This window comes from Periophthalmus magnuspinnatus, chromosome 20 (genome assembly GCF_009829125.3).
Source record: "Periophthalmus magnuspinnatus isolate fPerMag1 chromosome 20, fPerMag1.2.pri, whole genome shotgun sequence".
Classification (NCBI taxonomy): Eukaryota; Metazoa; Chordata; class Actinopteri; order Gobiiformes; family Gobiidae; genus Periophthalmus; species Periophthalmus magnuspinnatus.
In genome coordinates this window covers 4,422,898-4,450,030 of record NC_047145.1, presented here as the reverse complement: position 1 = coordinate 4,450,030, position 27,133 = coordinate 4,422,898, and the positions used below count along the sequence as shown (strand labels likewise).

At 39.3% G+C, this 27,133-nt stretch overlaps 2 protein-coding genes across 2 annotated transcripts in view; both read right to left on the bottom strand.

The window, feature by feature from the left end:
• idi1 (isopentenyl-diphosphate delta isomerase 1) overlaps positions 1-27,133 on the bottom strand; it is a 491,925-nt gene that overhangs the window by 37,291 nt on the left and 427,501 nt on the right. The window lies entirely within an intron of this gene.
• The window catches only part of adarb2 (adenosine deaminase RNA specific B2 (inactive)), a 304,726-nt gene continuing 282,561 nt past the window's right edge, over positions 4,969-27,133 (bottom strand). Inside the window, exons 7-10 of the mRNA XM_033985811.1 lie at positions 24,477-24,639; positions 15,999-16,180; positions 9,814-9,995; positions 4,969-5,145 (exon numbers count right to left, since the gene is read on the bottom strand). Of these exons, the coding sequence (XP_033841702.1) occupies positions 4,969-5,145; positions 9,814-9,995; positions 15,999-16,180; positions 24,477-24,639 (704 nt within the window). The remainder of the gene's footprint in view (positions 5,146-9,813; positions 9,996-15,998; positions 16,181-24,476; positions 24,640-27,133) is intronic.

The following is a 27,133-nucleotide window of genomic DNA, read 5'->3' as shown; positions in this document are numbered from 1 at the left end:
ACTTTTTTCAATTGCTCTTAGTACAGGTCTGAACAGGGCCTAAACTCCACTGCATCTGTTCATTCAAATCAAAAACCTCAAGTCACCACTAGATGTCAGTATTACATTTCACAGCTGACGACACTGGAGACGTTCAGGAGAAGTGTGCTTTTAAACAACAGTCAGTATAATAAATAAATAATTCAAAAATACATTAAAATACACCGTGACATGAGCACAAAATAACCACAAATTAACAGTTGAATTACACGCTCCATCTCTCACAAAAAAGCAGGTCAAAATGTGCAAAGGAAGGTCATGACCCCGGAAATAGTTCAACGAGGCTTTGCTAATGACGCTAAGGATAGCATTTTGATAATAAGGTTTGATTTGGTTGAATAAAAGAGCCACAGGAGGCAGGGACAAGGTGGAAAGGTCAAAGTGACAAGAAATAACTATGATATAAAGACAAAATAAGACAAAACATGGTGTATTAAACTATTGGCTTATATGTTTGTGATTATGTGGTTCATTATTGTATTTTGTCCACACGGGATAGTCCATTTATAGAGCTGTGGGGGTCATGGGGTGAAATAAAAAAAAATTATGACTCTAATCAATTCTTTGCTCTAATAGTATTTTTTGTGTTTGTAAAATTAGGCCCAATAACACAATAACATATTCAAATAAACAGCATTCAAACCTGATGCAACACATTTTGACCCTTGAAACGATTCTCTTTTTCAATTTTATTCTGCAGTGGGTCCATTATTTTTGAAGGTCTCTGCTTGAAAACTGGGAACAGCAAGGCTATATGAGAGGATACTGTTAAAATAATTTAAAAATAATAATAATAAAAAAAACATGTTGAATGAGAATTGAGTAGAATAAACTTTAAAATCAAAATAATTAACTTAGATGAACCCAAAATAATTGGGCTTACAAGGAAGACAATTTAAAAAAAAAAGAAAAAAAGTTTAAAAACATTTAATATTTCTGATACATACATTCCCAGATACATTTTATGAATGTATTTTCTTTAAAGTGCATTATAAGACTCATTTCTTAACTGATGGACAACTATAAATGCATGGTACCTCTTCCATCAAACCAGATAATAATTACAAATTACAAATGTCATATACACTCAAAGGCAAAAAGAAAAAACTAAATGTTTCTAACAGTTGGTTGTTTTTGAAAGTAAAAGTTCAGGTGACAAGCAAAACAGAAAAAAACCAAAAACCTTTAAGTAGTGTAGCCTACATAAGGGGTCGTAGGGTGAAGTTGAATGATTTTACACTCTTGGTTGTGTCCACATTTTTAAATTGCATGTCACTTTGACCAAAGATTCAGCCTGGACCAGTCTCTAAATAAAGTTTCATTTGAAACAGAGGCCAGGACAGGACTACTGTTAAAATAGACTTGTATTGATTTGGCCATGTGAAAAGACAGGGCCACAATCTGTGCACCACACTGTGTGTTTTAGTGTTTTGGAGTGAGCCACCAGTGTTTTAATGGACTTTATGGTCGGCCATAGTCTAGTTTGCAGCACTGGTTGAACAAATGACTTTTTTTTTTTGCTTTGTATATAATCTAAAATACTGAAAATGTTAATGGATTAAATATAAGCAATGACAAATTACCCCAAACATTCCATTGTAGCAACTTAATAAAATTGACCAATGTCTCCATAAAAGAAAAAAAACAACAACTAAACTTTACAGGTCTAACTATTTTGTCTTTTTACATTTATATGATATGTGGATTGAACATAGCATTAGATGAACTTAACAGCCAAAATATCTGCTTTAAATCAAATGGAGTAACTGGTATTCCTAGACAACTTATTTGAGTAAAATTACTGCTTCATTTCATTTTTAGTTTAGTCTTAGTGAAATTCTGAGGGAAACATCTGTGACTTATTTCTTATTCACAAAACAAACCAACCAAAAAATAACATCCAAATCCAAATATTTCCCAAATTTTACATATGTATGTGTGTTCACTAAAATTGAAACGTTGCTGCTATATAAATATAATACAACTTTTTCCATTGAATTATTTTATGTCAAATAATAAATCAAATATAATTCAAACAGAAAAACAAAATTATTATGAAAAAAAAGCCATCATTTTATTTAGATTCAAATGTAGACTATGACTTTTGGCCGTTATCTACACTCTACAAAAAATCTTGCTTATTTTATAACAACAATTACTTCATGTTGTATGAATATGTAGTATTCATTAGCTTCCTGTTATATGCAACACTGTGAGGGTTTTTTTAAAATTATATCTTATACATATAAGATATAATATTTTGTTTTAAATTGTTAATCACTATGGTTGCGGTCCTAATTTGTCATCACTCTGAAACCCATGAACATATACCGGTATGTTGCTTTAAAAAGACACCCATGCCACTGAACACATAAAGGCACCTTATAAACAGCATGGACACATCACCCTGACATGACAGGTGAAGCCCTCTCCCCCCTCTCGTCACCGTGACAACTCCATAATTGCCTCCCCCCCTCTATATTTCTCAGTATGTTTCTGTATATGTGTCTGGCCTGTGTCTGTTCTCGTCCCCCGCGGCCCCTCTCCTCAGCAGGATCCTGGGGTCCCGCAAATGGCTGATGACACGATACAGTTCGTCTTTCATGGAGCTGAAGGTTACAGCCAACCTTTTCTCCCTTTTCTCCCTTTTCTCCACACCGAGGACTCTCTTAGCGGGCAGCGCCTTCAAATGTATGTGTGTTAGCGGAGGATGTGAGATTTTTATAAGAGCAGCTAAAATAACTCAAAGCGAGGGGTGAAAAGTCGTGTCTATTGCTTTCTTATCTATCTGACCAGTTGACATGGCTCTGTTACTAATATTAAGGCTTTCAGAATGGTGAAAAAATACAACTGTAGCTATAACAATTAGCAATTTAAAACTAAATATTATATCTTTTGAATAGTGAAATGTCACCTCTAACAGGAAGTTGAACACCATGACTACGCAGGTCTATAATAAAGACTATATTATGCATTATTTGTACTCTTATTGGCCTTCATGCTTTTGAATACCTTTGTTTTTCATTTCATATTTTGGAACTTAAAATAATGCCTATAGAAAACACATTATATTTTGCAACAGTTGTGCTCACCCTACTTAGATTTAGTGTTAGCATGCCATCTACTAGCAGCAGTGGTTAATCCATGGGGGGAAAAAAACAAAAGCTATATAAGCAACATGCTAATTTAAGCACGCACTTAAACTGAATTGAAATTAATACAACTTTGTGTTCCTGCGATGATTTATGACCTTAAAAACTGCACAAGAGACCTCCGTCCTTCTACCTGTGATGTAATAATCCAGAGAAATTTAGGACAAATTTTTGAGGCTCAGAGCAAGACAACCTTATTGAAAGGATTTATGAAACAAGTGTGAATGAAGCAAAACACAATTCCAGGTATGTTTTTGACGAGGGTTGTACATACATAATATAATAAAAACTGACCTCCTTCTTTACTCCTGTTTCTCCATTTTGTTTAAAGGGCTTATATTATTTTCTGAACTATGTTATAATGTTGTTTTCTCATCACAAACAGACCTGGAGTTGTGTTTTGTTTCATTCACACATGTTTAACACACACACGCTGCATATTTAGGCTTTAGTTCTTCTCTCGACCACAAAACACTCTGTTCCACCTTGTGATGTCATCATGTGGTAATACAGGAAGTGCTCCACTGTATTTTCAAACTCAATACATCTTCACTCAAATCATTTGGATCATTTCATCCCTATAAGTGCAAATCTCTACTGAACTAAAGGTAAAAGGAGCTGTTGACTTGAAAACTACCACTTCATGACATCACAAGGTGGAACAGAGCATTTTGAGCTTTGGAGATGTAACAGACTAATAAAAATAGATTACTCAAATGTGTAATTGAAACAAAAAACAACTCCATGTATGTTTTTGATGAGATAACAGCATTATAACATGACTTAAAACTAAAGAGAATCCATTTTGTGTAATATTTGTACCTTGCCTGTGAGAGATGCAAAAATAAAAATAAATGCTATAACTTGATAATGTATGAGTGACGGTAAGTAAACCAATAGTGATCGTTTTTTAGTTTTGGTTGGCTGGGCTGCCTTGAAAACATGGCTGACTCCATCTGTACACATACAATACACTGTAGTTTAAAGGAGAGGGATCTGGCTGCAGACCTCCACCCAGAGGCCCTCACGTAACGTACCTCCACCCACAGGTCCCTAAAGGTAAACAAACAGCGGCCATGTCAAACCCCACTGTTTCCTGGACGTTGTTTCAAAGGAACATTACAAAAAATATCTTTGTTTTACACTAAAGACAAGCCCAAACCCTTTTCTTAACCTTAACCATTACAGGTTTAATCATAACCAGACACAGGGTCTACGGCAACACATTCACGGACAAACTATGTCTAAAATGCCTTTGCTATTAATGCCATTGTACTCTATATGTTCACAATTAAAAAGCATTTGTTTTTTGTTTTTTTATCTGGGACAATATGTTTTAAACTGCTCATTAGTCTACACAAGCAGAGTGGAGCAGAGACAACACAGACCTGGTTAATTTCAAACTAAAAATTAAGTCTATTGGTGATTAAATGTCTTCGAAGTGCTTCTAAACAATTTTAACCAAAGCCACAACTGATAAAAAGTGTACGTAAAGTCGTTTTTAAAGTAAACTGATGAAAAATGGCGAGGGACATGTGGGTGGAGGTGCATCCTGGTGGAGGTCTGCAGCCTAGGGTCCTCTGGGTGGAGGTCTGCAGCTACACTCTCTTGGTTTAAAGGGGCTTCAAACTGACATGACACAAAATGCTAAAGGCTAAAGTTCAAAGGTCGCGGTTGGTTGACGTGTTGTGATTGGTTGGACAGTGGTGGTTGACGCTGACACTGAAGACATCTTACTCTAAAAAAATAAAGTTGAAAGAGTTTTTCTCTCCGTCGTTCAGATGGGTAAGAGGAAGTGTTCCTGCTCGGGGGGCTTACGGACCCAGGTGCCCAAACCAGAGTCCTGGAGGGAGCGCATCCACTGCTGTTTCACCGCTTGGTACTGACCGGCCGCCATCTTAGCTTCACTGTACATGAGATGACCGTACACCGAACCGGACACCTGGAGACCCAACTGGACAGAGGACGAGAGAGGGAGGGACAGGGAGGGAGAGAGGTGGAGGGAGAGACAAGGAGAGAGGGGCAAGGAAAGAGGGAGAGAGAGGAGGGAAAAAGGGAGAGAGAGGGAGGGGAAGAGGGAGAGAGAGGGAGGGACAGGGAGGAACAGTGAGGGAAAAAGGAAGGGAGGGACAGGGAGGGAATGAGAGGGAGAGAGGGGGGGCAGGGAGGGAGAGAGTGAGGGGGAGGGAAAGAGGGAGAGAGAGGGAGGGACAGGAAGGGAGCGATGGACAGAGACAGAGGGGGGGCAGAAAGAGAGAGGGAGGGACAGGGAGGGAAGGAGAGAGAAAGAGGGAGGCAAAAAGAGAAAGGAGGGAAAGAGGGAGAGAGAGAGGGAGGGAAAGAGGGAGAGAAAAACCAGCAGGGAGGGATGGAGTGGGAAAGAGAGAGAGGGGCCGAGAGGGAGGGATGGAGTGGGAAAGAGAGGGAGAGTGAGACAGAGAGAGAGAGAGGGAAAAAGGGAGAGATGGAGAGGGAGAGAGAAAAAGGGAGGGAGAGGGAGAGATGATGGAAAAGAGGGAAGATGGAAAGAGAGAGGGGGGAGTTGGAAAGAGAGCGAGGGAAAGGGGGAGAGGTGGGACAGGGAGAAAGAGAGGAGGGAGAGAGAGACAGAAACATATTTAGAATAAATAATAATACAGTACATGAGTATTTTTCAGCCAGTGTGATGGGGACATTAGTGACATGAGAGATTGTCAGGTGTGTAATTTGAATTTACTGATTAGCAAAGTTATTTAATGTAATAATTTGCTGTTTTGAAGAATGTCAAATTCTGACAAAAGAAAAAAAAAGACCAACTCCCCAGACACAGGGACAAGGACATTATTTACACTTCTTTTTCCTCTATTGGAGCCATCCAGGTGAATAATGCGTCACAGCATCTACATGTGTGCAGTGAATAAAAATGGCTGAAAACACTGCAGTAAATAATAATGTTTTTTAGGACACTCAGAGACGTTTCAAAGACAAAAATACAATCTCAATTAAACAAGTTAAAAACTGTAAATTGAAAGACACTAAGATAAACATGTATTTGTCCGGCACTGGGGAAATGAAAGTATAATTAAAAAGTAATACTGTCACAGATGCTTACCAAAGAGTAAATATTTCAAATTTAACACAAAAAAGAAAATATTTAACCAATGTCCCAGTGCTACTAGACTGTGAAGAGCAAATGAGTCCCCAACCATTTCAGACTCAGAGCCAGGATTACACAGCTGAGTATTAGATTATTGTGCATGTTGTGCTACTGAAATACCAGGAAGAAACCCACCCAGGCACAGAGAGAACATGCAAACTCCACACAAAGTTGGAAGCAGGTATGCAAACCACTCAGCCACTACTGTGTATATAACAGATCCTTACAGCTGTGCCACGTCAGGGTCAAGAAATACCAAAAGTGCAAACCAGGGTTCAAAGCAAAGGGTAAAGGTCATTTTGCGTTCACTTTTTGTTTGCTACATCATAGTTTTGATGCTTCAGTGAGAATCTACAGTGCGAATAATCGTGGAAATAAAGAAGAAACGTGGATGAAAAAGTGTGTCCAAACTTTTGACTGGTAGAGTAGATGCACCTTTATTACTCCTCAATCAACCGCACTGTACCTACGGATGCAACTGAGGTAATTTTATGCGAGAGACGAAAGTAAAAAGAGAAAGAATAGCAAAACAGAGTGAATGAGGCAGCACAAATGTGTTTGGGTGGAGCTCGGGCGGAGGAGGGGAAGAGGGGACGAGGAGGGGAGGAGAGGGGGAGAGGAGGAGAGGAGGGGTTCAAACAGCTGGGTAATTTCCCCCATTTAAATTTCACAAGCAATTGAACATCGCACTGCTTTCTGTGCATTCCTATTGTCACCGGGGAAGACAATGGAGATCGACTGAGAGACAAGAGAGAGGGAGAGGAGAGAAAGAGGAGAGAGGGAGGAGAGAGGGAGAGGAGAGAAAGAGGAGAGAGGGAGAGGAGAGAGGGAGGAGAAAGGGAGAGGAGAGAGGGAAGAGAGGGAGAGGAGAGAGGGAAGAGAGGGAGAGGAGAGAGGGAGGAGAGGGGGAGAGGAGAGAGGGAAGAGAGGATAGGAGAGAAAGAGGAGAGAAAGAGGAGAGGGGGAGAGGAGAGAGGGAAGAGAGGGAGAGGAGAGAGGGGGAGAGAGAAGTTGTGAGGTGGGGAGAGGGTAGAGGGAGAGAGGAGGAGAGGAAGAGAAAGGTGGGAGGGATAGAGAGGGGAGATGAGAGACAGATAGATAGGGTGGGTAGAGAGGGAGAGGAGAAGGAGAGAAAGGAGAGGGAGACAGAGACAGGGTGAGAGGGAGAAAGAGAGAGGAGAAGAGAGAAAGGGAGAGAAGGGGAGAGAGAGAGAGGGTGAAAGGGAGAGACGGAGGCGGAGAGAGAATGAAAGAGGAGGGAGTGTTAGAAGGAGAGAGGTGTTTAGGAGAGAGAGGTGAAGGAGGAGAGCAAGGGGGTGATAGAGAGATATAACAGAAAGAATTTCGAGAGAGAGGGGGTTTATGGGTAAGAGTGAAGTCAAGGGGAAAGAGAGGGGAGAAGAGAGAAAGGGAGAGAGACAAAGAGAGAGGGTGAATGGGACAGAGGGAACAGGAGTAGGGGTCGAGAGAGAGAGGGTAAGGAGAGAGGTGAGGGAGGAGAGCAAATGGGTGATAGAGAGATATAACAGCAAGAATTTAGAGAGAGAGAGGGTTTATGAGGGTAAGAGGGAAGTCAAGGGGAGAGAAAGAAAGAAAGAAAGAGTGGAAGCACAAAAAGAGAGACAGAGGGAGAGAGATGCAAAGATGAAGAGAAAGAATATGGTGAGTTGTGCGAGACAAAGAGGGAGAGAGAGGATAAAAGAAGAGAGAAAGAAAAACAGGAAGGGAGAGAATGACAGAGAGACAGAAGAAAAAGTGGTCGGTAGAGAAAGAGAGAGAAAGAGAGAGGAAGAGAGAGTAAGGGAGAAAGAGAAAAGAGACAGGGCGAGGATTGGAGTGAATAAGGGAGAGAGAGAAGAGGAAGGAAAGTTGGTGGCGAGAGAAAAAGAGAGAGGAAAGAGAAGAGAAAGTGGAGAGAGAGGGGAGGAAAGTTTGAGAGGAGTGCAAGCGGCAAGAGAGAAGGGAGGAATAGAGAGAGAGAGTGGGGAGAGAGGGAGGAAAAGAGAGAGAAAGTGAGGGAGAGGGTGAAAGAGGAGAGATAGAAAGAGATGAGGGAAGGATAGAGACAGAACGACAGAGAGAGAGAGAAAAAAGCTGAAGTTTCTTTTGTAGATTAGCTGGCGTGCTGGAGCGTGGCCCTTATATAAGCCACAGAGGGGAGGAGGAGGAGGAGGAGGAGAGAGGGGGCACTCAGATCCTCTCCAAATAATTCTGCTTTATGCTCATTAACACATTAACAGCTCCATTTGGCCTGCGCCTCCTCGCACAGTCGCACAGTCTGAGAGGAAACGTGAGGGCGAGGAGGTTAAAGAGGAGCGGCCATGTTTGGATACAGAGCAGATGTTACACAGATATAAACAAAATAGAAGTCACCCACAATGTGAATGTGTGTGTCTGTGTTTAAAACAGGGTACCTCACTTTAGTCTTGTGTTTTTGTGCTTCTTGTGTTTTTTCTTGTGCAAAGAGTTTATTTAAAAGCAGCATTATAAGACTGCTCTGTGCTGTCTGCTTCTAATAATTAAGTATATTAACTATCGCCACGGAAACCCTTTGCTTTAAGTGCCCTCATCAACATCTTTTTAGGTTTAATATTTGCCCCATGAAGACAGCAGAATAGAATAATAATTGCATTTCTTCACCTAAGACAGATGACAGGAAATTGCATTACTTTTATCAAAAACTTCCTGGAGGAGGACCCCCAGACCCCCCTCAAATTCCTTTACATCTCTGTCTCTCTCTTTCATTTTGTTATATTCTTATTGATCTCTTGGCTCATATACACCTATACACAAAGGTTTGCTGCTAAACCTCAACAGGCTCACACCTAAAAGTAATTCCTAAAGCAAAATCATATTCCAAACACTGGGGATAAGTTCGTTTTAAGTTATATGGAAAAGTGCCCTTTCTCCTTGGTTGAGCACCTGCCCCTCAAAATGTCTGCCTATCACAAACCTGAAAATAAGAGGTGTAAGAGTCCTTCCACATTTTATCACTTTAAATAATATCTACATTTGGAAAGCAGGCTTTATAAATTTCACCTCTGATTCCAATAAAGGAAACATTGGCGTTCCCTCTGCTGTCAGCAACAGGAATCAACAATTAGAAACTAAACAAATTAAGTCCTTATCCCCTGTGAATGCCATGCTAATAAAGCCATGCGCTGATTGTGAACAGTTTGACCATAGAATGCATCTGGTGATGGTTTATAGGCTTAAAAACTGTGTTGGAGAAGTTTAGAGTTTTATCTATGACGCAACAAAACTGGTAAAATGCAAACGGAGCATTTTTGAGTGCACAGAGAAGACGCCTTTGGACTAATGGATTAATGAAACAAGCGTGACTGAAGCAAAATACAACTCCTGGAACAACAATATAAGCTCAAAAAAGTCCTTTAAATACATACTTTCTCCTTTTCCAGTTATAAAATAGAGCAATGCAGCTTTAGGTTTTTTATTTATCTTCATAATCAAACCCACATCTCTCACCTTGCGCTGTAGTCTGCTCCAGCGCGTGAACAGGGCGTGTTTGCAGAGCCGTGATGGTGTCCCTGAGTCTCTCCTCCGCCCGGTCCACGTATCCACCACCTCCAGCTGTAGGTCTCCTTCGCTCCAGTTTACCCCCACACAGGAGGCCTTCCCCGGGGGCTGCGACTCGGCACTGCTCAGGCCTGACGGAGGAGCAGAGACGAGACATATGCACCTTATAGTACTCATTATTTGGAGTAGAAGAGGTAGAACAACAATGTTTTTTGGAAGATTAGTATGAAGTACTGGCTATAAACATTCAGAGGATAGTATGGGATTTGTCTTGAGGTGTTGCCTTGGGAAAAAAAAAAACTATTTCACAATGTTATTTAATGTCATAATTAACCACTGATAGGGAAAACCAGACCACCCAAAGAGAACCCACCCAAACACAGGCACATCACACAGAGACCACTTAGTTTCAGGTCTGGGAAATGAACTGAGAACCCTCTTGTTCTGAGGCGAGAGCATAACCACACTGCCACCACACAACCCCGTCCAGAGTTCAAACTGTATTTCATTACTGTATGCAAAACATGAAATCTCTTGTGTGAATATATAACTAAATTGGCTGAGAGTATTCTGATGTGAAGGAATAAACTGTGCACTGTCTCTTTAAGATTTTACCAGTTTTAACTAAAGCCCAAAAGTTGACAACAAAACATTTCTTGTCAAAAACACTCTGAATGCATAACCCGCTTGTGAGGATCAGAGCTGGAATTTGCATCTATGCCTCTCCCATTTAAAACTGCAGCTTTTGTCGTTTCATTTAACCTTCCTTCACCCTCTCTCGCTCTATCTCTCATTCTCCCCATCTCTCTCTGTGTCTCTTTTTTTCTTTCTTTCTTTCTCTCTCTCTTTCTCTCTGGGGCAAACAACATATAAAGTTCTGCTGTGTTGCAAAAACCAGAGTTAACCTAGAATCAAAACATAGTGATGTTTATGAAGCTTATGGGAGAGATGGAGAGACAGAAAAGTGGGACATATAGGGCTTATGAATTTACAATGACTTTATACCGCTGTATAATACTTACAACGAGCAACAAAGCACTGATCAACCAGCATTTAAAAACAAACATCTGGAAGCTATAGATTTGCTGCTGATGCAAGTTTGTATTTGGGGCAGAGTGGGACAAATGTGGCGTGTCTTTCTGCGCCACTGGCCTCTCCAAACATAGTGAATCACAGTGAAACACAATGAGATATACTTACCCTAGATTTTTAAAATATACAAACATTACATTACGATTTTTAACTACTGAAACATTTTATTAATTTCAACACATTAAAGCATCCATAAGTGCGTAAAGTGTCTTGCCCAAGGGTACAACAGCATTATGCATTGCCAAAATTGCAAACCTTTGTAATAGTAATACCATCTGTACTGGTGCCCTAACATTTACTTTGCTTGATTCATGAAGAAGTATATGACACTGTGCCAGTTTACCAATTTGGAGAGATTATTATATCAAGATCCAGTGTTTTTCTCTACAGCTCTGTGCTCGAAAACTGAAACAAGCCACAATCTTCCCCACTCTCACTCCTCTTATTGGTCAGCCTGTGTCATGCTCTGAGTGAGTGACAGGTAGAGTCAACCAATCACAGTGAAGTGTGAACTGAAGCGTTGTTAAAGTATCAAAATTTCAAACTCTAATAAGGAAAAAGCTTGATAGTCCCTACTGAGTTTGAATCAACAATATTAATAAAAACACATTTAGCCGTTTGAATACAATTTTTAACAGGAAATAGTTTAGTTGAATTTGATTTTCATTAAAGGTCATGTATATTACGCTAAATTGACTCTTGTGAACTTCAAGCCACATCAAAAACATACGTGGAGTTGTATTTTGTTTCATTCACACATGTATGAATAACACTTTATCATTAGTCTGTCTACATCTCCAAAGCTCAAAATGCTCTGCTCCACCTTGTGATGTCATGAAGTGTTAGTTTTCAAGCTAACACCCACCTTTTGGCAATTCCAGGGATGAAATTATCCAAATGATTCTACTGAAGGTGTGTGGAGTTTAAAAACACAGTGGGGCACTTCTTGTATGACATCACAAGGTGGAACAGAGTGTTTTTGTTTTGAGAGAATAAAGCCTAAAGAGCCTAAATATGCAGGGTTTGTGTGTTAAACACGTGTGAATGAAACAAAAACACAACTCCAGGTCTGTTTGTGATGAGAAAATTATAACATAAATCAGAAAATAGAGTAATATAAACCCTTTAAATCTGACCATGTGTACTTATACTCGTTCTGAAGGCTTTACTCCTATGTATGTGATTTTTTGAGAATCAGTACTTGTTCCAACAAGTACACGGTGATTCATGTATTATGACCTGTAGGCTCTAAGAAATACCTAATATAAATTTCTTACCATATCACCATCTTTACTATACAATCCAGACGTTACCAGCCCCATTGTCTGGTTCCTTATGTAATTACCGCACAGGCCTGTAGATCATCCTCTGCTTTTGTCAAACATATTCTTGCCTTTCCATTCAACTCTATCTCCCCTCAGTCTTTTCTGCAGCTCCCGGCGCCCGACACGGATTGGCCTAGCGGTAACAATCCTGCTTATTGCTCCAGTCTTTTGTTCAAACCACATTTATGAACAAAAAACTGTCCGATCGAGCTATTCTCGCCTCATTTCACTGCCTCAATGCTCTGTTTCTGTAATAGGCAATTTGATTTTTTGTCATTGAAGACTTTATATTCTCTTGTGGGAAGTTGTGGGCGGGCGGTTGTCTGATCTCATAACTGTACAATAGATTGATACATACAGAGCTACAGGGTTAATATTACGCTCTGAAGCTGCTTATATCTTATTGTATTATAGGCAGTCTGTGTGTTTGCCAACACTATATGAGTTATGACTTTGAAAAGCAGCTTATATAAAAGAAAATGGAGGGATATGACACTAAAAATTATTGCAATGAGAATAAAACTTAGGAAAATGTAAATATCACAGTTATAATGCAGTGCTATTATTCGTTTTAAAGGTGTACTTTCCTGCAACCTGCTTGTCTCTATGGAGATGTTATTGCTTTGCCTGGAATGTTTCGCAGTATTTCACGGCCTTACTCTAACTATCTTCATGGAAACAACCACAAGGATGAACAGGTAATCTCTATGGAGAGGCGACCCTTCTCACTGTATGAATGCATGTTTTTCAAGGCAAGGTTGAGTAATTTAAAGACTTGTAACTGAATAAACACAGGACAGATAAGTTTAATGCCATACTGTGGAACATATAGGCAAATCATTAACATCCCCATAGACACATAGTGCCCCCTTAACTTTACTGCGTGTATTTTCATTTTAGCCATTGACTTTGGAGTGATTTTTTCATGTCAGTGTTATGTTGACTATATTTGAAATAAATAAAAAATATAATAATAATAATAATAATAACAATAATAATAATAACAACAACAACAACAACAACAACAACAACACCAATAATAATAATAATAATAATAATAATAATAATAATAATAATAATAATAATAATAATAATAATAATAATAATAACAACAACAACAACAACAACAACAATAATAATAAAAAGGAATTTCTATATAATTCAAGATTTCAATTTCCTGTTATGGGTGCCATTTTGAGGACTTTGGACCAGTCAAACGATACAATTTTGTGTTTATTGATAATTGCTATAGTAACACTTCCATCACAACACCTCACATTTTAATATCACCAAAGTTTCCAAACACATTTTCTCTTATTACAGTTCCCTAGCGTAGCAGAGCCGTGTCCGTGCAGCAGAGAAGGACACATGAGGGCGCTCAGTTCGATCCAGGTGGGACAGGTGTGTGTGTGTGAGATAAGAGTCAGATCCCCGGAAAAAAAGCTCCAGAGGGCGGCTTTAAATGGTTCAAAGGCACCAAGGACAGAGGCCCATCAGAGGAGGAGAAAGGTGGAGGAGGGCCCAGATTTGAACAGAGATACTGGAGGGAAACTGTTCTGTAAGACTGCTCCTCCCTTTGGTCCCTATGGTCATGTCTAGACCATCTATAAGCACAGGAGATGTCCGATTACTGGAGCGTTTTATATGTTGTCAGCGTTTGACATTGCGATCATCGACTAGCATTTTCTTATCCAAATTTAAATGTAACTTTTCTGGATTTCTGCTTTCTCTGGGTGGCATTAAACTTTTAGCATGCATTGAATTAGAGGTGTTAACAATGCATTGAAAAACATGCATTCTTACTATGAGTGGGTTTGGCCTCTCCACAGAACTGACCCATAACTTGTCCTGCTACTTCCATGGAGATATAGTTTAATAAAAAGCACAGGACAGCCAAATATCTTGCCCAAGGACGGAACAACAGTGAATACTCTGGTCTGATCCAAGATGAAACCACAAACCTATCAGCTACAAGACGTCCACTCAAACGCCTACACCCTGTTGTCATTCAAGAAACACTGTGACAAAATAAAGCAAAAGCCACGTATTTTTGAACCATGAAACACCAAACTTTTACCCCCCACACTGGCGCCGTGAGAGAGGAGAGTATGTGACGTCTGCATTAAATCTCACATATCTGCTGTGGATCTCTGTGTCTGTAGCGTTGTCATGTCTCTGGTCTTATCTTTCCTGGCAGTACCCCCCATGGCTCCTGCAGATTTGAACTAACATCTGTGACTCATCCAAATCTTTCTCTATCTCTCATTCATGTCCTGAACAATCGCCCTGCTCCCATTGGTGGTTTTTAGATTCTATAATGTGATGATGTCGTACTCAGAGATGGGAGAACAGAGGCAGATTTTCCTATTGATTATATTGTATTTTGCCAGGTAATATCCAAAACTTAAATGCACAAATGGTAGCTCCAATTCACTTTACATTAGAAAACTGTGGCCCCTCTCTCTGTATCTGCTGCTGTCAGATTCGTCATTTTGGTTTTTAAATGTTCGTATTAACCCGCTCTACATGATATTGGTATTTTTATTCCTCTATTGTGTCCATAACTCAAGATATGAACATTAATAATAGACAAATCAGCTGCTTTCTTTCCCTGATGTCGCCCTCGCTAGCATTAGCAACAGGTTTGATTGACACCGTTGCTAAGTCAAACCAGAGGTGCAGGAGAGAAGGGGCATTACCTTTAACAGCTTCACTCCAGATTGGCTGTTTGGTTGCTAGTCGGAATTCCAAATATGAAACTCTGCTCCAAATTCGCCGCTATAACTGCTCCAGCCTCCATGAGCTTCATTTGACTGGAGCTGGACACTATGGATGACGTCACACTCACTTAGTCCACTTCTTTATACAGTCTGTGATTGAACCTGATCATTTCTATTACTGACTAGACCCAACTCACTGTATTACAACACAAATCTACATTTTAACAACATTCATTAGCTACTTACTTCACCTGTCAGACATCATAAATAAGATAAAGGAACAGGAGGTACACTACAGATAAGAGTAGCTGGAGAAATGCCTTAAACTTAAACTTAGACAAAGGGGAAATTACAGATTATTTCCTTATGTTATGTGAGTATAGTACTTTTTGTTACTTATGTCCTCATGTTATGTGAGTATAGTGTTTCTTGTTACGTCCTTATCTTCTGTGAGTATAGTACTTTTTGTTACTTATGTTCTTATGTGAGTATAGTGTTTTTTTGTTATTTCCTTGTTATGAGTATAGTGTTTATTGTTATATCCTCATGTTCTGGGAGTATAGTACTTTTTGTTACTTATTTCCTCATGTTCTGTGAGTATAGTACTTTTTGTTACTTATTTCCTCATGTTCTGTGAGTATAGTGTTTATTGTTATATCCTCATGTTCTGTGAGTATAGTACTTTTTGTTACTTATGTCTTCATGTTCTGTGAGTATAGTACTTTTTGTTACTTATGTTCTTATGTGAGTATAGTGTTTTTTTGTTATTTCCTTGTTATGAGTATAGTGTTTATTGTTATATCCTCATATTCTGTGAGTATAGTACTTTTTGTTACTTATTTCCTCATGTTCTGTGAGTATAGTACTTTTTGTTACTTATTTCCTTATGTTCTGTGAGTATAGTACTTTTTGTTACTTATTTCCTTATGTTCTGTGAGTATAGTGTTTATTGTTATATCCTCATGTTCTGTGAGTATAGTACTTCTTGTTTTCTCACCGCTGAGCAGAGGTTGGTGTCTCCTGTACGTCGGGGGCAGAGGTCCCATTCTCTCCTGCCTCTGGTTCAGCACTCGTCCTAAGTGTCCCGTGTGACGCAGACTGCCCACGGTCAGACTGTGCAGGTATACTGGCTCCACGAAGTGACTCAGCAGCGCCCCCTGGAGCCCGAGGATGTTCCACCTGAGGAGAGAAGAGAGAAGGAGGAGGTCAACAAAAACGAAAGGTAGTCCTTACAATACACTGGCAAAAGAGGCCAATTAAAAGTATTCAATTCAAAATGTGGATTATATTTTTAGAGAACTCATATACTACAAAAACTACGGTGATTATTTCTTAAAGGCCACACATTATGCATTGCTTTGTGAACTACTTTGGGCAAAAAATATGCAAAATATGTAACAGACCGACTAAAATACTAAAATTATTTACCCATGTGTGTGTTTCTGACCTGGATACCACAATATAACATGGTCAAAAGCCGCAAAATCTAAGCATAGACCCGTCATGAGAAGAGTATAAATGCTAATCTTGGGATTGGATTAAGAAAACCAGAAGTGTCAACAGTGCAAGGACATCAAGTGCCAAAGTGAGCGACCAAATAAGGTTTAAAAATAGAAATTGGCCGATATGGTGGAGGGCGTGTTATATGGGATGGCTTTAGAGACAGGTAGAGACAATTTGATCATTATCTTGATGCGGGACGTGATGACTGCTACCTGTCGCTAACGTCAACAAACCAACAAAACTGCACAGAAAATCCTACATTTCTACCGTATATGGAGCCTGTCTTTCCATAGAGCACACTTAAAGGTCATTGCATCTATTTCCATTCTAGCTAACGACAGCATTAGCATATGTGCATTCAGAGGCGCCGCTAGCTTAATGCACTGAACGGGACCAGAACGTATCGATTATAGGCAGAGAAATTTGTTTTGGGGGATTTACAGGAGACAAAAAATCCATATAAATGAATAGATGTGTGTAGCCTACATGGTATTAGCTATAAGATCCAATTTGTGAAAGCTGATGTGAGAAAATTAATAGTGAAAGCCATTTTATTTTATTTTTAGTTAGACAAAATCAAATCAATTTGAAAATTGCTAGAAAAAAAAAGTGATTACCGTATTTTCTGGAGTATCTGAAGTCGCACTGGAGTATAAAAATGCATAATAATGAGGAAAAAAACATATATTTCACATATAAATCACACCAAACTATGAAAAAGTTTCATATCTTTGTCATATCGTCTTGCCATAATCCAAGGTTTTCTGATATGGGCACCATTTTCAATACTTTTGAGAATTAAAAAGGTAGAATATTGCTTATTTAAGTGACAATTGCTATAGTAACGGTCCAGAGTTGTCATCACTCTAAAACTTGTATACTTTCTTTTCTTTTCTGACTCCCATTGTGGTGTTATAGTTTGTAACATGACAATTAGTTTCATGCAATTAACATTATTTAAGTTCTTCCACCTTCTGAGCACAAATTACTATTACTATTGCATTGTAGTAAAAAATTGCATGTTTCTAAAAAAAAATTAAAAATAAAATAACAACAACAATAATAATAATAATAATAATAATAATAATAATAATAATAATAATAATAATAATATACCTTCAAAATATTTAAATGCTTTTATAACTAAAATCTATAACATTTATTTCATGCATTAGTTACTAGTAATGAAGGTAGCATATTGTTAATAATAAGTAGCCATTTAAGCAACACACAATGATTAGCCTCTTTCTTTTTTCCTTTTTTTATTTATTTATTTTTTTTACATATTCTTTGCTCTCTCATATCAAAACACACATCACATTATATGTAAAATCAGTCTAATGAACTCATACATAGTTGTCTTTACACTCCTGTTCCTTATTCAAATCAAACTTATGCTGCTACCTAACACTATGCTTTTCAAGAATGTCCTACACTATGGCATTAAACTATTAAGCTATCTCCATGGAAACAAGCAGTAACACCATCATGCTAATTCACAAGTCAGATCCATAGAAAAGCGGTCCCTTTCACAATAAGAATGTACGCTTTTCAAGATATTTTAAACAATAAATAAAACACCTTATACCAAAAAGTTACATAGTGCTCCTTTAACACAAGCAAATGTAGCATTATAATTGATTAACCATATTGTTTGCTCTTTCATATCTAAATATCACAGATCTCAAATGGCTCTAATTGCTTTTACTCTACTGTTCTTTATTGAATTAAAGCCTATGCAGTTATAACGTTTTAAAATGGCGTCTTGTTTTCCATTCTAAGTTAATCATCGCTCAACTCTTTCACGCTCAATTAACATTTTCGATGCTAAACGGGCCCATTGCCTCCGCTACTGCCACCTGTCTGCGGCCCCCACTCCTGCGGCTCGTAAAGGAGGAGTTTCAACCTCCAAAACTCGAATAACTTTAGCCCCAGATATTAATTTACCCAGAATGCAACACCGTGAATCAGCAACATCTTCTAATCTCATGCAAGAGGAGACAGCCATCTGGCCCTAGCTCTGTGTGCCATCAAAGCTATCTATCCTCCCTCCCTCTCTCTCTCTCCTTCTCTCCCTTTTTCTCTCCTCTCTCCTCTCTTCCCCCTCTCCAATCTTCCTCTCTCTCTCTCTCACTTCTCTTTATCATATTTTTCACCTCTCCTTTCTGCTCTATCTCTCTCGTTTTCCTCTTCTCCTCCCCCTCTCCCTTCCTCTCCTCTTTCACTCATCTCTCCTCCCTTATTCCTCTCTGAGCTCCCTCTCTCTCCTCCCTCTATGATACTTTTCACCTCTCTTCTCCCCTCTTCTCTACCCTCTCTCTCTTTCTGTCCAAGCTCTCGCTCTCTTTTCCTCTCCTTCTCTCCGTCCTCTTTCAGTCGTCTCCCTCTCTCTACACTCTTCCTCCCCACTCCCTCTTTCATATTTTCTCTCCTCTCTTCTTGAACTCTCCCTTCTAGTTTCCTCCTCCGTTTTCTCTCACCTGCCTCTCTCCTTTTATCTCTTTGTTTCTTTCTTTCACCACTTTTCTCCTATTTTTTCCCCTCTTCTCTATCTTTTTTCCTACTCTTCTTTCTCCTTTCATCCCTCTGTCTCTCCTTTGCTCATTCTCCCTTTATCTCTCTCTCTCTCCCACTCCTCCCTCTTTTTCTCTTGCACTTTCTCTCTTTTCCCTCTCTTTTTTGCCCCTCGCGCTCTCTCCCCCTCTCGCTCTCTCTGTCCCACCTCTCTCTATTTTTCTTATCTCTCTCTGACCCTCTCTTTCTCTACCTCTCCCCTTTCTCTTCTTCTCCTCTCTCTCTCTGTCCCTCTCTCCTCTCACTCTCCCCCTTCTCCTTTTTTCCTGTCTCTCACGCTCTCTCTTTTTCTGCTCCATCCTCCTCTCTTTTTTTTTCTCCTTTCTCACTCTCTCTGTCCCTTTTTCTTTCTCTCCCTCTCTCCTTTTCCTTCTTTCTCTCCTCTCTGCTCTCCCCTCCTCCTCCCTCTCTTCCCTGGGTAAACGTGGGCTATTAAAGTAATGTGATCGTCTGCATAAAACGGCAGTGGAAATCCAGAACATCATCGTTATATAAAAACTCATTATGGCCCCTCAATTAAATCCAGCTGTCGACTTCAAATCAAATATTAGCTCAGGGTCCACGCCGCACGCACCGGCTAAACACAAAACAAGGTATAAGCTAGGAACTTACACACAAACTAAAAACAAAAACACAAAGTATAAGGCTTATAAGGTGTGCTTTCACACACCTGCGTTCTGTGAACTGACCCCAGTGCTCACAAGATTTAGCTGTGTTTTCTTTACTTTTGGGTTGGTCTTGGTCACATACATTGCACAATATTCACCTCAAACATCATATGCCACATGACAGACATCAGCTGATCAAAGAACTTATTTCTGCACTTTCAATTGGCCGTTTGCTGTGGTCCAGAATGCGACTGTTGGGTTCACACTGGCCCATGCACCGCTCTCGTAGCAAATGCTCTTTTACGTCGACCCAACTAGAGGCGGTGTGAAAACAACCTGAGATAGGATTTACACACAAACTTAAAAAAAAAAACTAATAAAACTATGGGAATAAGCAAGGAGTAAATGCGAGAGAGGAGGGCAAATAGAGAGTGAGAGAGAGAGAGACAGAGAGTGGAGGAGGGAGAGGGCGAGAGAGAGACGGAAAGAGACAGGGGGAGAGAGGGGTGATAAAAGAAGATTTGAGAGAGAGGGAGGGATGGATGGAGGGAGTAAGAGAGAGAAAAAAGACAGGGAGTAAATAAAAAGTGCTGATAAAGTGTGAAACAAGTGACAGAGGACACTCAGAGGAGCCAGGGGAGCAGTTTGAGAGCGACACTGTTTCTGTGGATACAAGTTAAATGCTATTTTAGTGACACTATTATCAGTGTTATCTAAGGGTAGAAATTGTGTAATTACTTTTAAAATAAATGAATTTATTTCCAAACAAAGTATATTTTTAAATGTACCCCAATGGCTACGTGACGCTGCTGAATTCAACGTGTCTCACCTATTAAGAAAAAACAGAAGTAAATTAAAGTAAAACTAAACTGAAACACAATTAAGTACATCACAGTGGGCGTGTGTGGGTGGTGGGTGAAAACTGGAATTTTTGGAGCAATGGCGTCTTGATTGCTTTTTTGCATTGATAAAAATGACAAACAGAAATCACTCTAAATACAACTTCGAGAGGGTAAACGAGAAGGAAACAACTATAACACGGTTAAAATCTCTGAAAAGTCGATTTTGCATAATACGTCAAGGCTTTAAAAGTCTTTAAAACCTGTGTCTTGGTCCACGGCCCGGTGCACTGACCTTGGTAAATCTGCTCTCAGCTCCTCTCACTTTAATGACAGCACAGATCATTTACAGCCAAATAAAACCGCGACAGAAGAAGCACCGCGGCAGGGAGCACACAAAAGAGGAGTCTATCGCTACAATGGTGGTCCTTCTCCTCCTCCTACACTAACATCTCTCTATTTCTGTCGAGTAATTGCTTTCACCTCAGATTCTGACCTGGCTAGATTTAATCGCACCGTCGCTGTCCCCGAAAACTGGATCCAATTGGTCAAATTAACAATGGGCTCCCTGCTACAAGTCTGCACCTCCTGCTGTTTTCTGTATGTCTATGTGAGTTATTGGAAGTGTGTAGTGTTTGTTTAAAGGTTCTATATTACACAAAATTGACTCTTGTGAGTTTTAAGCCATGTCATACTGTTGTTTCCTCATCACAAACAGACCTGGAGTTGTGTTTTGTTTCATTCACACATGTCATTTATTAGTCTACATCTCCAAAGCTCGAAATGCTCTGTTGCACCTTGTGATGTCATGAAGCAGCAGCTGTCAATTTAACAGTTACTTTTGAGCTTTTGTTCAGCAGAGATTGTCAATTCCAGGGCTGAAATCTTCCAAATGATTCTCGTGAAGGTGTGTGGAGAATGGAATGGATGTGAAAGGAAAACACAGTGGAGCACTTCCTGGATTACAACAAGACATCACAAGGTGGAACAGAGTGTTTTTTGTTGAGAGAAGAACTCAGTCTAAATATGCTTCCATTTAATCGATTATACAGTGTTTTTAAGGCTCAGAAATGCCTAAAATAACATGCGCTCTTATTGTGAATGCAGTCGTATCTCCACAGATCTGTCCCACTGGAGTCAGCTGCTTGTCTCTATGAAGACAGATACTGAGAAACATTCTAGACAAATAAATAACATATCCATGGATACAACCACCTTCCACAAAAAAATGTTACATGGTGCATCTTTACCACACGTCAATCTTACCTTGTTTTCATCAGGTTGACCTTTGTTGACATAGATAATTTTACTTCCTGGTTGGACATGGGCAGCAGATGTGACAAAGGCCGAAACCGAGGGCCAAAACACGCCCACAATAGTTATTATTTTAAAAGAAATATATGGAAAAATCTTTTATTTTATTTAAACTGTGGGTATTAAACTATAACATCTGTATCTTATTATTTTATATTTTGTTAACGGTCACATATTTATATAGTACTTTTCCACCTTCAAGACCCTCAAAGTTCTTTACATGAAGGAACCACTCACACACACATTGTACACAGAGGTGGGTTACATGTCTTGCCCAAGGACACAACAACAGCATTCATCTGTGAGAGCTGGAGGTGGACCGACAGTGTTGACAGCGGGATTTGAACCGCCAACCTCCAGATCAGTGGACAAATGCTCTACCAACTCAGCTACTGCAAACGTCATTGTTGATCTAAAACAGTTGACATATTTTTACTGTTGAAATAGCTATGTGACATTTTAGAACACAGAGTTTGATTAATTTGAATAATGGCAAGGGGCGGGGATAGAGGGTAAGTGAAAACGGGCATTTTACAAAGCACTCAACCCTCAAACCCAGGTCAATGCAAGATTACTCACACATACATGGATCAACTGAAATACAGCTCTGTAGTAGATTTGACATAATAATGAAAATGTGTTCCTTGGCTATCTTTTTCAATATGCTAACCACTCTGCCACAGTAACTTCCTTTAACCACAACTTTATTTTATTTAAACTCACACATTAATCAGCAGCATAACTCAATACGAGCCCGGTGCAGACTATACAGTGGTTTGATGAAGTCACTTATTCATTACAATGGGATTAGGTGGACAGGTGCTCTATGGGAAATCGGTATCTCGGAACGACAGGTAAAGATTTCACATACAGAGATGGATTATGGGTAATGCACAAACAGCGGACATGCACTAAACAAATGCCACCATGATCCACCTGCCTCCTGCGTCACTGCGCGATGAGAACATGAGCTGTGTGGAGTCGCGGCTCATGTCTGCTCTTTTAAAACACATGCACTAAATAAAGGCCAGGATTTTTTTTTTTTTTGAGGCAGTACTGATATTTTTCCCATGTATTTGAGCTAAATTTGTTCCACCCCTGTACAGATATATTGTAAAAGCAGCTCCTTAGGTCAAAATAAGTCTGCTGTGTACTGTCTGCATCTAATTATATACCGTTTTATTGTCTGATAATCAGGAAGAGCACATTAGCATGCTGGTTTTATCGTCATGGGAAACTCTGCTCTGATCTCTGAGAGTTGTGAAAAGTGCTTAAAAAACTCATCAAGGTGAATAATTAAGATGCTCTGAATGTGTAACTTTGGACCACTGCAAACTGTTTAAAATGAACTAGTTCTGTTTTTCACAAAAATCAAGTACAGGACCTTTAAAATCAATAGCAAGGACCACAAATGTATGTTACGTTACAAAAAGGCATTAAAAAAGACAAGATTTTATAACACTTCTGGTGGAGGGTTTGCCATGAGTCTGCTTGTTTGTTTAGATGTTATTTATCATGTACAAATACATACATATACTGTACATACATATACTGTACTTACATATACTGTACTTACATATACTGTACATACATATACCAATGTAAGAAAAACAACCATATTTTGTCCATATGGTCTGACCTGGCTTATATTAGCATGAGATCTGGAATATTTGTCATTTTGGTGCGTTTAAAGGGAGGACAAGTTCAATTTCTGTTTCTGCTGTTCACATTGATAAAGTGCCTTTGGGCAAAACACTGAACACTTCCAGTAGTATTGAGACTGAGTGCCAAAGTTGATAGAAACGTGCTTTTGAATCCATCTACTACAAGGTACATGCTAATGCTATAATGTTTTATATGCATCAGTGACAGTATGCCCATTTATATGTTAATATTACAGTACGGAATATGTGACCAAAAAAAGAAGTAAAACATTATGCACATGGACTGGTTTAGTCTGGGTTTAGTCTGGGTTTAGTCTGGGTTTAGTCTGGGTTTAGTCTGGGTTTAGTCTGGGTTTAGTCTGGGTTTAGTCTGGGTTTTGTCTGGGTTTTGTCTGGGTTTAGTCTGGGTTTAGTCTGGGTTTAGTCTGGGTTTAGTCTGGGTTTAGTCTGGGTTTAGTTTGGGTTTAGTCTGGGTTTACTCTGGGTTTAGTCTGGGTTTAGTCCTGGTTCCAAGGTGGCACTTAGTTTGAATATACTTATACCCCCATGGGAGACCTATCACTCTTTTTTGAGCCAATATTTTTAAATAAAAAAATTGGAATTAACCCTGTAGTGGACCAGGACTAAACCAGGACTAGAACAGGACTAAATCAGAACTAAACCTGGACTAAACCTGGGGTAGACCAGGACTAAACCAGGACTAAATAAACCATTTGGTCTTATTTTTGTCTAAATTATTACAGAGTATTTGTTTTATTTTCAGACAAATCTATTCTATGTTCTCTGTTTTGGTTAACTCTGGGTGGTTTTATCATGATTTACTTTGTCCATAGTTTAGTCTCATTTTAGACCTAATTTAGTTCTTATTTAGGCCTAGTCAAGTTTAGATCTGGTGATACGCTGAAATCCAAACACGCTCTTCGATGGTACATATGTGAAAGCTTTGATAATAACTGTACTAGCAGACTCAAACCTTGTGATTTTGTCAGTGCAGGACATGGTGATTAGCTGCTCCCCCTGTAGTACCCCGTCCCACGTCTGGATTCGGCTCCGCACTGGGACGGTCCCCTCTCCGGACTCGATCTTTGTCCTGAGGTGACTGCGCTGTTTCCTCACCAAGTGTCTGCTGCTGTGCACTGGCAAAACAACAAAACAATACATTTATTTCACACTTATGCACCACTGTACACTCTAACACTGTTTATCTATGCATGAGTTTCACCTTCCCGTTACATGCAACATTTTGACCACTTTTCCCCATTCCAAAGATATGATATTTTATTTTAAATTGTTAATCACTATGGCAACCGCTCAAATTTTTCATCATTCTTACATTTATGTATCTCATTTTACAAATAACAGCTGAAAGGGCTTCACATACAAACAGCTGTTCCTAGTTTTATCCCAAGTAGATGTAAACCTAAAGGAGCAGTAAGTAACTTTTCTCGTGAAGCTTTTATTGCTTTGACTGAAATGTTGCGTAGTATGGCATTACGTTCCATTGAGACAAATTACAGGGCAGTAAACCCATGTGGAGAAAGAGTGACCTGCTCATGATAAGAATGTATGTTTTGGCTGATAATAAAAACAGCTGTAATCGAATAAATGCAAAATATATATGTAATGCCATACTGTGGAACATTTCAAGTAAAGTGACATACGTTTTTTTATATGTACCCAAACTGACAAAATGAGGTGTGACGCCCGGTTGTCACTTTGTTTCTCAGCTGATAAAATGCCTTTTGATTAACATGCATATGAGCAATACCACTGAGTCTCATTTATTTTTACAAATCGTTACTTTCGCCGCACTGCATCATGGGTATTTTATTATATTGAGCAGGGTTAGGGTCAACTTGACTTGCTCTCAAAGCTGGTGCAATTTTGACATGATAATACAGCCAACCAGACTGGAATTTCAAATTAACATTTTAAAGTCACTATTAATTCTTTCTTCTCTTTTTAGATTCAAATTAGCTTGAGTTTCCATCCCGGCGTCATGGCAACCTCTCTGTGCCCAAATATTACTTAAGTGTGGGCGGTTTATATCTATTTTTAACATTTGAGTCACAAACAACACGTTTTATAACAGAATTAATCTCAAGAGACAATTTTATTTGTCCTTAAGCTAATAATCCTTGTATAAAAACCACCATGTTCTTAAAGTGTAACCGCTGATCAAAGAAGGGCACATTTTTGCATCAGAAATTCAACATCAGATTCAAAATATTCTCTGATTTTGTTACGAAATGGTTTGTTTTTGTAAAAATATGTAATTTCAAACGGAATTAGTTTTGGTCTTCAAATTGTGACAGCTACAGATGACTTGATATTTTCCGTAATATCCAGAAACGTTTTATTTTTGTATGTTTTAAAGGTCCGGTATTACACAAATTGGATTTATGTGAGCTTAAAGTCATGTTATAATGTTGTTCCCTCCTCAAAAACATACTCAGAGTTGTGTTTTGCTTCATTCACACACAATTCACACACAATCCTGTCAACAAGGTCGTCTTGCGCAAACATTTGTCTAAATTTTTTTCTGGATTGTTACGTCATAGGTAGAAGTATGGAGGTCTCTTCTGCAGTTTTTAAGGTCAGAAATCATCTCCAGAACGCAGAGTTGTACAGTTGTAACAGAGTGTTTTCAGTTTGATAGAAGAACTCAGCCTAAATATGTAGGTTTTGTGTGTTAAACATGTGTGAATGAAACAAAACACAACTCCAGGTCTGTTTGTGATGAGGAAACAACATTATTATTAACATAGATCAGAAAATAGTGTAATATGGGCTCTTTAAATTAGATTTGCTCTTCAAACTATGAGAGCTACAGAGATTTAAACTTCAATAGTTAGCAAAAATCCACTTGGCATTTTATAATATCCAGAAACGTTTTATTTTTTATTTTTTTGTACATTTTAAACGACGTTATGGCCAAAAGTTCAAACAGTTTTCCATGTGACAGAGCCAATGATATCACATATAAAGAGCCAGCTAGCACGGCTTAGCGCTAAGGCGATACGTGGTAATGTATTCGTATAAAGTGGGAGATTACTACAGAAGTGGCAGGGCAGCGGAAAGAGCGGCTAAGCTAAAAGCGCTAAATGAATATACAATTTGTTTTGAAAGGCTAAGCAATAAAATGTGATCTAGTCAGCAGCGAGCGGAGGCATGAAAGGCAGAAAGAGAGGGAGAGAAGGAGGGGAAGGGAGGGAGAGAGCAGACGGAGAGGGAGAGAGGGAAGGAGCAGAGGGGAGGAGAAGAGAGAGAGAGTGGAGGAAGGGACAGAGAGAGGAGGAGAGAGAAAAAGAGGAGAGAGAGAAAGCAGAGAGAGGGGTAGGGAGACAGATATGTTTAAGGAGAAGAGATACAAAGAGGGAGGAAGTGAGAGAGGCAGAGATAGAGGAAGGGAAAGAGAAGGAGAGAGGCGAGCGAGGGAGAGAGGGAGAGAGAGAAAGGGGGAAAAGGGAGAGAGAAAGTGGAAAAGAGAGAGGTAAGGGTGGGGTAAAGAGAGAAACATAGAGAGTGAGGGGGGAGAAAGGGAAGTTGAGCAGAGAAAAGGGAGAGAGGTGTGAGAAAGGGAAAAAGAGAAAGAGTGGGGGAGAGAGAGAGAGGAGGAGAGAGGAATTG